The sequence below is a fragment of the Lepidochelys kempii genome, chromosome 26 (assembly GCF_965140285.1).
Source record: "Lepidochelys kempii isolate rLepKem1 chromosome 26, rLepKem1.hap1, whole genome shotgun sequence".
In the NCBI taxonomy this organism is placed as follows: Eukaryota; Metazoa; Chordata; order Testudines; family Cheloniidae; genus Lepidochelys; species Lepidochelys kempii.
This window is the reverse complement of record NC_136405.1, coordinates 11884293-11897458: the sequence shown is the minus strand read 5'-3', so window position 1 is coordinate 11897458 and position 13166 is coordinate 11884293. Positions and strand designations below refer to the sequence as shown.

Sequence of the window (13166 nt, the reverse complement as noted above, 5' to 3'; positions counted from 1 at the left end):
GCTCTTTATGCTTTGCCTGTCACAGCAAATTGGCCTAGGGTAACAGTACACTAAAATGTATAGTAACCCAGGGTAGCCTGATCAGTATATTAACAATAACCAAACTAAGTAAGGTACAATGTTCTGTATATCAGTTGGGCTGTTAAAGTGAAATGTCTGTGTCTGACAATCGTTGCTTGAAAGTGCTATTTAATGTCTTTGTCTGTAAATAAGCCCCAATGGTTGGGCTTTTGCTAATATTGTGAAGTTTTACATTAGGGTTCTGGTGTAAAGAACTTTATTGCTACTTAGACTCTGGTATCCTGTATGTGTGCATAATTACTTGAAAGCTATATTTTTTTCTGTATGTCAACATACACTTTTTCAGTGTGCGGGACATTCAGATTTGCAGTTTGTTTCCTGGGGGTTTTCCTTCACAATTTTATATTCTGGTTTGGTTTTTAATCTTTCAATATCTAAGTCATCCTGCTGGTTAAAAGAGAATGTTGTGGTGTGATTTCCGAGGCCTTTATCTGCATTGGGTTAGAGTTTTGTTAAAACTGCATGTCCCTGCATACAGATGATTGTATATGCTCTTCTTTACTGAATGGATATTACTGTATTAAAGCAACTACACTCAGTGTGGGTATGGTTCTCTCTTTAGGCCTATGCAGGTCCAGCCCGAGTGATGTCAGGACCAGAGGGTTGTTGTTAAAATGCTATTCCCCTTTGATAGCTCTGGAACAGCAGCAAATGAAATAAACTTTCACCATAACACTTACAACACATTTTCTTTTCATGTGATTTTTGCTTTGGTAAGTTAAATCCTCCCATGAAGCCACTTCCACGATGCTGGCCTGAGCTGGAGGTAGCTTGAGGCAGAAGAAGGGTGTTCAGTCTTCCTGTCTTTCACTACTATGCTGAAACTGCTCATTAAAAATGCTACTGGCGGCTTTCCTACTCAATGACTGAAACTTCCCAAACAGATTTCACACAGTTCTTAGATCACTTTTAGTCATTACCACCGTGGGCTGGGCTGAACCAGCAATATAGAGGCAAACATCTGGTGCACCTAGCTCATTCCCTGAACTATCCAGCTGCTTTAGAACATTTCCTCGAAGACCGGTTACAAGCTTTTCCATAGGCCCTGTGTACCAGCACTCAATGTGGCATTATTCTCTCAAGCTCCACTTATGACACCAAAATGAGACACTGCTCAAATTAAGTTGTCCAGCAATTTATAATATAATTGTCTCTCTTCCTTCTTGAAAGCTTTGCCTAGCACTGAAGTAGTTAGCAATGTTGACGTACCTTACTATCATTGAACTGCACCTCCATTGTGGTTCACTAAGGGTAGTTTACACCATTTTTTCAGGCTGTCTGCATTTCAGGCAGACACCACGGCACAGGTTTACATCTGGTTCCCGTTTTTAATGTTCTCTTTGGAATTTTAAGGGCTAGAGCCTTTGTTTTACGGGTAACTGAAGATTCTAAAGCACATGACAGAAGTCCTGGAGAAAATACCAGCATGATAAGTTGATATAAACCAGCCCAATCTGACCAGTGCATAAGATCCCTGTATCCAGTCCCTGTAGTCCCATTTGTCCTTCTTTAAGACGGTAGGAATTCATATGGGTCTTTCTCTGCCAGGCTGCTAAATTAGCAGCTCAGAGAATCCATGTAACACAGCTGGAATATGATACCACCCCCAAAGTAACATGAATTGATTGTATTAATGCCCACAGTTATTCAAGCCTTGGGTTTTATATCTTCACTGAAAGATGGCACCTCCTGATGCTATGCTGGGTTATTGTCTCACTATTCTTTCACAGGGAAAAGTACCACCGACTGAATCACTGGCATCTTGGATGTCTCCCACCAATACAGTGATCCAGCCCAAAGCTACTTAGATTGCTTACAAGATGTAATGTGCTGGTCAAAATATAAGGTGGAATGGCTGTAAGGAATTATGGTGTGGTAGGAGGAGAAGGAGAGAACTCAGAAGCATCACAAAAAACATAGCTGAGTAGAGAATTAAGTGAGAATCCAACACATTTAAGAGAAAGGAGCATTGGGAATTAAGCTAATTTGTTGTAATATACAGAAGGAGGATTTCATGGCCTGTGACCTCTTATGCTTCAAGATTACACTTAGCCTGAAGGATCCCGGGGTGCCTACATATGTAACACCCCTGAAATGCAACTACCTCACAACTGGAGGACAACAGCTGGTGCACAGCATGCTGCAGACAGCAGGGAGAAAGGAAATTGTGTCCACGGACACTTATGCAATTCCTGTCCCTTCTGAAAAGTTCCCTGAGATGACTAACGTCTAGGCAGAGCAAACAGGCCTCAGTTCATAGAATCATAGAACTGGAAGGGACTTTGAGAGGCCATCTAGTCCAGTCCCCTGCACTCAAGGCAGGACTAAGTATATTATCAGTTCTTAAAGTCTCATCTCAGAAGCGCACACACACACAATGAATAAATTCCACAGAACCTTGCTAGATGGAAAGGCTGCATAGCTAGCCTGACACTGAAGTGGCTCAAGGCTTGATTACCCACGCCATCTTTGAGCCACGGGAGTAGTGATGAGCACACGACGCAAGAAAACAACGTTTGGTGGGGGCAAGAGAGTGATGAAAATATGAGTGGCAGTGTCTGAAAGACGGAGTTGTGTGACTTGTGACTCACACGTACGTGCAATCACCAATACCCTTGGGTATCAGTCAGCCCCCCCCCCCCCCGGCGCGCAGCTAGGTAAAATGTTGTGTGCAAGCCCTTGTGGTTGTGAAAAGGGCTGGCACGCAGCGACGGAGAAGACACGTGCGCCACGGAGCACGAGCTGGGGCTGAGCTGGCAGCACGAGGGATCCCAAAATGGAGACAAATGCTTGGGCGTTAACACGTCGTGGGTGGCGGGGGCTGCGCTGGGGCTTCAGCAGGGAGGTGCGCGGACGCTGGGATCTTGTCCTGTCGGCGCTGGGATCTGTGGCCACCGGTGCAGCCCAGCCGATCCCCGGGGTAGCTGCGCTGGTGCAAACAACGCAACCGCGGCGCCCACCGTGTCCACACTCGGGGTCTGCTGGGGTCTAACTCCAACCCGGGCCAGGCCCTGAGCCTACATGGGCTGGGCACTGCAACTCGGGACAAACCCTCGTGGTTGGGCCCTGCCATCTGGTTGGTGTGCGGCGGGGGGGGGGGGGTAAGGGCAAGACTGTGCCCTGCGGGGCCTCTCCAGGGGCCCCGCCCCAGCCCAAAGAGGGGCTCAGGGGAACCCCATCGCCCCGGAACCAAGCATGCGGCGGAGCGAGTTCCCAGCCGGAGCCGGAGCCGGAGCGGGGACGGACGGCCCACCGGAAGTGCCCGGCGGACGGTTTTTCTGCCGGATGTGCGTGCCGGCTGGGGGCTGAGGCCGCGGGAGCCGTTGGGGTCCGGGCTCGGCGGGATGGTCCGGAGCCGCTCCAGGTCCCCCCCGCGGAGGGGTGAGCGCCGGGGGAGGGGGCGGAGATACCGGGGCGCCCCCTGCAATAGAGGAGGAGGAGCGGGGGGGGCGGTCTCACATGCACCGTCCGCCTGGGGGGAGGGAACCGCTGGTCCGCGGCCTACGGCGGGGGGGGAAACACCTCCCTGGAGTAGGGGGAAGGAGCCCTTGATCTTTGCCCTGGGGGTCAATGGAAGTCCCCCCCCCTCACCAAGAGAGGAGGGGAGGCGTCTAAATCCTTGCCCAGGGTGTGTGGGAGACATTAGCCCCATCGTCCAGAGACTGGATCTTTGTCGGGGGGGGGGGGGAGTATTACCCCCACCCAGAAAGGCAGGACTCCTCTGATCTCTGCCCTGGTACAGGGGATGAGTTAGAGATCGCTCCGCAGCCAGGGGAGGGACCCCATGAAGCCAGATAATGGGGAGACCTATTCGCATATGGGGGTAACAGGGGAGCTTTGCCTCCCTCCAGGAGAGGGGATCTCTGATCCCTACCCTGATACAAGGGTGGAGGGGAGATGCACCACAAAGCAAAGGGAGGGGGCCGGCTGTTAAAGGAAGGGAAACGAGCCAGCCCTAGAATCCAATCCCCCTGTGGCAGCGGCTCGCTGACCAGCATCTTGTCTGTTAGGAGGGATGGTCCCTATTTCTACGTTGGTAATAGAGCCTTAACCGTTTTCCTTTTCTTTGCCTCTGAAAAGTTGAACTCAGAATTTTGCAACGAGTGCTGTCGTGCGTTCCTCATCTTTCCTTCTCTGCTCTCGTTGCTCTTAGGACAATCCTCTTTACCGCTGAGCAAGTCTTGAGGTTTAGGGGATGGAAGAAATCCTTCTCCCCTTCTTTTAGTTTTAGTCATGACTGATATTCCCTTATAAACACAGGGCTTTACTGAAGCTATAACAAGGGTGGTGATAGTTCCAGCTAGCCAACACTAATCAGCACTCCCCGCTTCTTTCAGAACGTAGGCGCTCTCGTTCTGCTTCCCGGGAGAGGGAGAGGAGGCGACGGGAGCGTTCGAGGTCCCGGGAGAGGGACAGGAGGAGGAGTCGTTCCCGTTCCCCGCACAGGAGGCGATCCAGGTGAGAAAGTATCTGAATTATCTGAAGCCAATAGGCAGAGCTTCTAGCTGACAGCCCCATTCTCCCACTGTTCTTATTGGTGTAATTCTTACTGTGATATCAACAAGGTGACAGGGTACTTCCTTTCCGTGGTGTGGGAAATGGTTTTTGGGTAGGCTGAGGGGAGCAAAAAACAATTCTACAGTCAGACAGATCTCACGGTTAGGAGGCTCTTTACTAATATTTAGCCTGTGTTGTCCTTTACTTAACTAGAGCAAATGTGATGAAATTATGCCTCCTTGTATTGTTTGTTGGTTTGTTTGGAGTGCGTTAGCACCTGTGGTCTCGTCATGGGTCAGGGCTCCATTGTGCTAGGTGCTGTACAAACACAGAACAAAAAGATGGTCCCTGCCCCAAAGAGTTTACAGTCTAAGGGTAAGATGAGACAACAGATAAAAAGTGTTTCCTTGTGCGCCCCCTCTGCCTGTGTTTAAGACAATGCCAGCCATTGTAACACCACATAACCATTATTCTGCTTCCTTGCTGTCACACGTAAAGCTGTAGGTGGGATTGTAGTTGAGTGTTTGTTGTAGATTCAACCTCCAGCACTTGTTACTGTGTTAACTGCTGCAATAGTTTCCTCTCTTGTTGTTAGATTGAAATCTGTACTTGTGTGAAATTCTAGGTCCCCGAGGCGGCATAGATCCAGCTCTTCTTCGCCGTCCCGGCAGAAGGAAAGGCGAGACGATGAAAAGAAAGAAAACAAAGATGCCAAAAGCAAAGAGCATCAGATCACCGGTAACAGAGCAGAGTCCTAACCTTGGGAAGCAAAGCTGGCTCTTGGGGCTTTGTGTTGATCTTACCTTAATGTGTAGAGAACCAGTTAAAATCTACTGGACTTAAATAAAATTGGTAAATGGAGTAGATGCCTGTGAAAGTGAGGGCCTCTGCAACTGCATAAACCAGGATTACTAAAGGCAGATGCTAGTCAAATTTTCCTTCGATTATCCTTTTTCCATCTGCGAGTGCACCCCAGCCCTGGACCCATGCAACCCTTTTTAATAATACTTTGCCCTCCTAGGCCCTATTCCATGTGCTTAGTCATAGTTAATGCACAAAAACTGTTCTGGAAGAGATATGAAACCTCGTGCTTTAGGGCACAATTCAGTCACTAACTAGTAGGAGTTAGGATGTAGGGCAGATCATCTCATGCTGCCTACGGTAGGGTTTCTGGCATTTTCCTCTGAAGCATTTAGTGCTGGCCACTGTCAAAGACAGGAACTAGATAGACTTTGGGTCTGATTGAATTTGGCAACTCCAGTATTTCTGCAATTGGTTCTTCAGGGGCAGGCATTTGCAGCTTCATGGAGGTCCATGAACTGCAAAGGGACTCCATGCAAGACCGAAGAGTCAGCCCTTACAGATCTGATCCCAAGATCTAAGGCCTGACTGTGTCTTTAAGAGGATCTCTAAGCACTTTACAAATGTTAATGAATTAGGCAGCGCACGCACAGGATGAGGTAAGGAATTTTCCCCATCTGTATAATGGGGCAGAACTGAAATACAGAGTAGTTGTGGTTTGCCTGGTATTGTGCAGTCCATCCAAAGCACCAGCGTGGCTCTTATCTGCATTCCTAACAAAGCAGTTCACTTTCCTCTCTCATCTGCGATACTTGCTAAGTTTTGCTTTTAAAAAAAGGGATCTCAAGTATATGTGTAAAAACCAAAAAAGAAATTGAAACCACATTGTCTCCCCTAGAGGAAGTTTCCCTTCCATTTTCTGTTGCCTCCCATATCCCACCTTAATCGTCCGTCATTGTATGCTTCTAGTTATATAGCTCTGTCTAGCTATGTCGCAAGCTCCTGAGGGCTGGGATCTTGCACTCTTATTCATCTGTAAAACATCGTGCACACGTGTGGTACTGTGTAACTAATACATTAGTAAGACTGAATTTAAAAATAAATCTCAATTTCCCTGTGCTCTTCTTGCCGTTCTCTTTGCTCAGTTCTCCGCTAGCACAAGGGTTGCAAACACTGTAGGGGAATGTTTGTTTTTCTTTGGCATTTAAAAGCAAAGGAACTTGGGAGTATTTTCATTAGATATTGTAAAAACAGACATCTGCAAAACCTCCATTTTTGGGCCAGATCTGACCTTGCGTTGTTCCTCTACCCCCTGGACCAGTTTTCTGTTCCAGAGCTGTGTTTGGTCAGACCAAAGAGCCAGTTTTGCAATACACATAGTGGTTTTGTCATACGCACAAATCTTTATTCCCTACCTTCCTAATCAGCATGTTCAATAAGTTTCCATCAGGTGCCTGGTAATTTTTCCTAGTATTATATTTCATATCCCTCTTGTATCTTTCTGTCTTTTCAGAAGAAGATATGGAAGGCAAAACAGAGGAGGAAATTGAGATGATGAAAACAATGGGCTTTGGATCCTTTGACACAACAAAAGTGAGTGGACTGTTCCATAGAACTTAAGTAAAAAGTCCTGACCTTCTTCCAGATTATATTTACAATTCATTCTTGGGTATAGCCAAGCTATCTTGGTAAGTTTAGGAAGATCCTTTACAAGAGGATGGAGGAAGGTTCGCTGTTTTGCTGTAATATTAAATCTCTCAATGTTACAGGTCTGTGTCTCAGCTTTTCAGTTTGTCAGTAAGTAGCAAGAAATAACTCATCAGTGTGTTGAAACATTGCATCAGAAGAGTATTGTTGATAGGAACTACAGAGGCGAGACAGTATTGATCTTATAATACAGAATTAGCATGGGACTTCAACATACTGGTCATGATTGGCAGCTCTGCCCCCTTGTGCTGTGAGCCCTTGAGCCCTCACAAGACAAGTAAGGTGGGACCAGGTCAGTGCTGTGCTGGGACAGAGGGGGTGTTGCGCTGGATCTTGAACAGATACCCCAGTGTGGTGCTGTGCTTCTAATGGTACTGGCTTTCAGGTGAGATGTTAAACCCTGTGGGTTTCCGAGGGAGCAGAACTTCCTATATTGGCTTCTATTGTGGAAAAATGCAGATGTACTGATTTTATTTTCTTGTCGCTTGCCTCTACTGCTTTTGATCTGCTAGCTCCTGGCTACAGCCCCACAGTATGGAATTCTAGTTGCAGAGCTTGGATCAGTCTTTTAGCGTGACTCTATACTTCTCCCTAAGAGTGTGATCCTGCAAACACTTAATACTGGTCATAGTGTTTACTACCCTATTGGTGCTAATTAATCATAACCGTATGCACCACTCATGTTATAGCACCTTGTAATCATTATTTGCCCCTCAGAACTCCCCTGGGGGTAGGGTGGTATCATCCCTGTCTTACAGATGAGGCACTGTGGCACACAGAGGTTAAGTGACTTGCCCAGGGTCACACAGGGAGCTTGCAGCTGAGCCAGAAATTGAGCCCAGGTCTCCTGAATTACAGACAAGTGCCCTATCCAGTAAACCATCCTTCCTATTCCTGATGGGTACTAAGGCCCCTTTTACTCAGAGCCCTGGGGAGGCCTGGTTACAGTGTATAAAAACATGTTCCAACTGTGCCTCCTATCCATGCTACAGCCTTGGTTAGACAAAGCTGTATCCTGCCACTGTTCTTCACGGCACCCCCATGGAAGCAGGTGGGAGTTAACACTGAGCTTTGTGATATGATGTGACCTTTGGAAAGTGATTAGGTCTGTAGTTAGTTGCTTCTGAAAAGGGGGTTTGCTCTGTTAGTTCCATTCATCTGCATTGTAAAACTAACCTAGCAAAGATCTAGAAAGTTGGTACTAACTGGTTTCAGCTTACATGCAGTGTTGCTGTAGGCTTCAGTCTGTGTAAGCTCGAAAGCGCGTCTCTCTCGCCAGCAGAAGTCGGTCCCATAAAAGACATTGCCTCACCCACCTGGTCTCTGGTTTCAAGTTGGCTTGCCCTAGAGTGACATACCCTGGGTTAGATGTGTTGTTCCCAGCTCCACAACCTGTGCCCTTGTGTTGCTATGCCTCTTCCTAAACAGTTCTCTGTAAAACACACTGAGTTTTGGAGCTCTCTTTCCCATTATATCTTTCAGGGGAAGAAAGTGGATGGCTCTGTAAATGCCTATGCTATAAACGTGTCACAGAAGAGAAAGTACAGGTTTGTGTTTCTACCACTTGGACAGACTTGCTCTGATTTGGAGGCTGTAATATCTGCTGCCTGCATGGGTATGTTGGGGGAGACATAATTTCTTTTCCAGGACAATCTGATTCAGAGAAGGCTTTGTAGTCCTGGTGAGAAGTATGGCGGTCTTTTGGGTTATTGACTGAGAGGTCATTCTCATTTGTATTGAGGAGTGCTTGTTGATTTTACACCTCAGCAGTTGTTATACACTACTCAAAGCAAATGTGTTTCTATACACTACTCGAAACAGATATGTTTCTTGCCTCTAGTTTCTCTAAATCTCCATTGCTAATGGAGAGAGGAGTGAACCAAAGAACAAAGGTGCACTTGCTCCCTGTTTCAATATATGTAACTTTGTACGAAGCTCAGATGCTGTGGCAGTAAACACACTGTAAACACTTGGCTAGAGTGGGACAGAATGTCACTGGGACTCTTCTCCCCCTGCTTCTTGTAACTGCCTGAAAAATGTAGCCTACCTTCTCTTTTTTGTGCACCGTGCATCTCTAAGTTAAACTTAAGCACCAGTGAAACATACTGTATTGATGGCCCTGCGGACTGAAGTCCTTTAGCCACTGAACACAAACAGCCTGGCAAAGGCATGGCAAGTTTCCGAACCAGTGTGCCAGAGCCTGACATAAGCCAGGTTTGCACTAGAATCTTTTGTCAATATAGCAGGAGTGTGCTATCTGTTTTGCCAATATTTCTAAACTGGCAAAAGCCCTAGAGCAGATCCAGTTGTACTGGCATAAAAGTGCCTTTGTCAGTATAACTTATTTTGATCACTACATCAGGAAAAGCTATACTGGTAAAGACCTCCCTCTCTCCTCTCTCTCCCTCTTTTTTTTTTTTTTTTTTTTGGTGTGTGTGTGTGGCCAATATAAGCTCAGTCTAGACATGAAGGGTTTGCTGGTGTAGACCTGATTGTAGTGATTAGCTCCAGTGGTTGGGTGAGTTCTCCATGGCTCATTCAACCATGACTTCTTCGCTAAGACTCCCAGCAGACATACCAGTTAGTGCCAATCCTGTTTGGTATTTCTCAAGAACACCCAGCTCATGTCACATGAGGCACGGACAAGCTGTCGTAGAGTGGGAGCAGCATTCTGTCCCAGCCAACCTGTGCTGGATTTCCACCAGCACTTTAATAAACACCAATCCCATATGAGTAGATTGGAGCTGCTAAAGCTCATCACAAGTACAGACAATTAAGTTCTAACTATGCTGATTTCTTTCCCCTCATCACAGGCAGTACATGAACAGAAAAGGTGGATTCAACAGACCGTTGGATTTTATTGCTTGATGTCTAGTCTTGTTACCTATGAAGAATGACATCTGGAGCACGAATGGTTAATATTTTATTGTCTCGCTGTGACTTGTGTGTGCTGGGGTCTCCGAGACAGGAACTCAGCTTCTCACTGTAAAAAGAAATCAGCTTATTTATGAGAGTCCAGAAACGCTTGCTTTGCCTGGGAAGAGAGGGTAAAAATGATGCTTTCTCGAAATGTTGGGTTTGAATATGTTCAGGCCTGTTTTGTTCCCTGTCAGGACTTTCCTGTTAGATGTATTTTTTCATTTCTTCTCTGAGTTTTTTAAAATAACGAAATGTTGTCAGTTACAATAAAAACCAGTATATATTTACCCCCACCCCAGAATTAAAATATGATGGCGTTGCTCAGGAATAAAGCACCAGGGAGGAGGCTGCTGGAGATGTCTGGGCAATTATTTGCCTGTCAAACAGAGGGATAAATCACTGTGAAGATAAATCTGGTTGAGGGTTTAAAACAGAAACAGAATTATTTTGAAAGTGTGCTCATGGGAGAATGTTGAAAGAGAACTGTTTTCCTAATTTAAGATCTCCCCCCACCCTTACTTTTCACTTATCCCTTTCCTTACTAGTTAATAATCAAAGTTGTCAAGAACTACCGAGTAGGATAGAATAGCATAGTGTCAAAGGGTTGCAGTGAGTTTACTTACTGTTTGGCTTGGAAAAACGTAACGTGTTTGAATATTCCTCAGTTTTCATATTTGTTTACAGATTTGTTACTTAAAATTCTTCTTGAGGCTGATGCTTCTCTGAGCAAAGTTAGGAGGTAAATCTGGGTTATATTAAAGACCCAGAGGTGAAACATTTAATCCTTCCGCCTTCATTGCTTACTATGCATCTAGATTATTTTTATAAACAACCATTTTCAGATGCCATGGTTTATTTGCTGTACCATTTCACACACATACCAGCAGGTGGCAGCACATGGAATGGCTAATTTTTCAAGTGGCGGCTTAAAACTTATTCGTAGAGTAGACCACACGCCCATGTGACATAAAACGCCTAATGAACACCTCTGCTCCCATTCGCAGTCATGTAGACCACCTCTCCCATTCATGATTGCATAACGTCCCTGTGGCAAATACCGCCATTACTTTCATGGCAAAGGAACATTTGAAAAGTGCTGCGTGTATTTTAGCTCTTCCTAGTTCAGTGTTTGTCCTTTGGAAAATATTAATCCTGCTCTCTATTATTCTTCATCTCCTCTCTCCTCTGTCTGTGGGACCTGTCTGCTGTCTCTGAACCACCAGCAGCTGATCCTAAACCACCAGTAGTCTGTGGACTGAGGTTTTGGGAATGTCTGATCAAAAGTTTGATAGCTCTCACATTATGCAAATAGTTAAAATCTCTTGCATTTATGTACTTTTTAACCTCTGAGACTTGGATAGCGAATAGCCTTTGCCTTAGATGACCTGTTTTTCTTTTTTAATCAAGCTAAGTATTCATGCCTTGGCAGGTGAGATTGTTTCCTAAAGCCCCTCTGCTACTCCATCCTTCACATTTTATCACAGCTTTTCCAGTAGTCTCCATGACCATTGACAAGCAAAACATGATTTTATATTTTCCTTTCCCCTAACTAATCTGACAGCGGGAACAATCCAGATTAAAGTCACATGTGCAACCCTCCAGTGACCTAGAATGGCATTAGGATTTATTCAGCCCACACAAATAAATGTAGGGACCTGACACTAGTAGGATGCCACGCAGTCAGAAAACACTTGTGCCAAGCACAGTGTGAACCCTGGTAATGGAGACTGTTGAAATTGGGCAGGCAAAACCAGTAAACAAAGGTATGGCCAGAGCCTGTTTAAAACAGTGAGTAAAGATTGTACTGCATATAACAGAAGACTGAGGAAGTTGACAGCCTGCAATGTAGAACTGCCAGTCATTAGATGAGGAGGAAGAAGATTTTCAAAGGCACAAATAAGTTTCAGGTGTTCAATTAGATTGATTTTCAGTTGGTGCTGGTTGGCTAAGCATTCTTTGTGTCTTCAAATATCTCCCTGAAGTCTGGAGAGGGCACGCCAAAATACCCTACAGAAATTTCTTTACAATACCAAAGACCAAAAAATGATTTGTCTGTTGAACACTCTTGAAAAGAACCTGCATTTATGAGCGATGCTGTATGTGTGTTGTCAGGTTCTGCTGTGTATTCTTGAACATATAAAATCATGCCTTGTTGGATTTCTTTTAGAGATGTGGGGGGAAAGAGAGATCTGGAATTTTACATGCAAACCCTGAGAATGATGTCTGAATCCTGCACACAGAAGTCCAGCACTGTGGGTCACAGTAAGGAACCTAAAGCCTGTAGAAAATCTAAATGTCTAACATTGTCTAATTTGTGCTGGCTTTTGTAATTTTTTTCCCATTGGGAAGATTCTGTTTTACATGAGGACAATGATATTCCCCCACCCCAAAACACAACCACAGCGGAGATGAAGATGTTCTGTTAAAGCTCATGCCTGATTCTTAATCTCAGGCAGGATTCCAGTTTTCTACTGGGCCTGTGACAAACATAGATTAAAACAGCCTAGAGGTGAGGGCAACGTCTTTATTCCAAGGTTTTATCTTACCCTAAGTCTTGATTAGCACAATATAGCGGGAGGCCTCTTTTTTGCTGACCTCCGATAAATTCCCTCTGGTTGCCTGAACCATGTCAAGTTAGGATGTGAAATAGAGTATTACTACCTTAAATCCTTAACTGATTGATTAAAAAACAATCATTGGCAAGTGTCTGGTTGTCCTAGAACACTATGTCCTGGTTTGTTGATGAATTCTTCACCCTCACCTCTAAACCTGGGAGGTGACTGCTGCCTGAGGAACTCCATACCAGTGCAGAAACAAATGTTCCTCGTCAAGCACTAACTTATCTTCTCTGTGCATTAGAATCATGTGATGCTTCTCTGGGAGATCATTGTCCTGCATGTCTCAGTGAGGTGTGGGCTAGGGCTAAAGCAACTCCAGCAATCCTTCTATAACAATATAAAATAGCTTAATTCTAGGTGTTTCAGGAATCCACCTGCAATTAACATTGTACTCCCGACCCCCCCCCCCCATCCCCCAACACTACTAGCCACATGCTTTGAGATGTAGCTTTGCCTGACATTGTCCTTGGAAAAACTGAAGGACTGAAAGCCATGGTATTATGTTCATAATAAGAGAAGAGGGTTTGCTATGCCCTCTGTCAC

The 13166-nt window shown here is 45.4% G+C and overlaps 1 protein-coding gene across 2 annotated transcripts; it reads left to right on the top strand.

The window, feature by feature from the left end:
* Window positions 1–3350: 3350 nt before the first annotated feature.
* Window positions 3351–12727, top strand: SNRNP27 (small nuclear ribonucleoprotein U4/U6.U5 subunit 27). Of its 2 annotated transcripts, XM_073324893.2 has the most exons (7): window positions 3351–3462; window positions 4419–4539; window positions 5204–5316; window positions 6893–6972; window positions 8569–8633; window positions 9900–10000; window positions 12173–12727. In XM_073324893.2, exons 1-6 carry the CDS (start codon window positions 3426–3428, stop codon window positions 9952–9954), a joined length of 471 nt encoding a protein of 156 aa, XP_073180994.1. In that variant the 5' UTR covers window positions 3351–3425; the 3' UTR covers window positions 9955–10000; window positions 12173–12727. The 2 variants fall into 2 exon arrangements, with proteins under 2 accessions (XP_073180994.1, XP_073180993.1); XM_073324892.2 differs by lacking the exon at window positions 12173–12727 and having other exon boundaries at window positions 9900–10298.
* The last annotated feature ends 439 nt before the right edge of the window (window positions 12728–13166 follow it).

What these genes read in the sequence shown, in the direction of transcription:
- SNRNP27 (XM_073324893.2), top strand. Translation starts at nt 3,426, where the DNA reads ATGGTCCGGAGCCGCTCCAGGTCCCCCCCGCGGAGGG. An exon ending in CCGCACAGGAGGCGATCCAG is followed by an intron (nt 4,540 to 5,203) that starts GTGAGAAAGTAT and finishes GTGAAATTCTAG; the next exon opens with GTCCCCGAGGCGGCATAGAT. An exon ending in GATCCTTTGACACAACAAAA is followed by an intron (nt 6,973 to 8,568) that starts GTGAGTGGACTG and finishes TATATCTTTCAG; the next exon opens with GGGAAGAAAGTGGATGGCTC.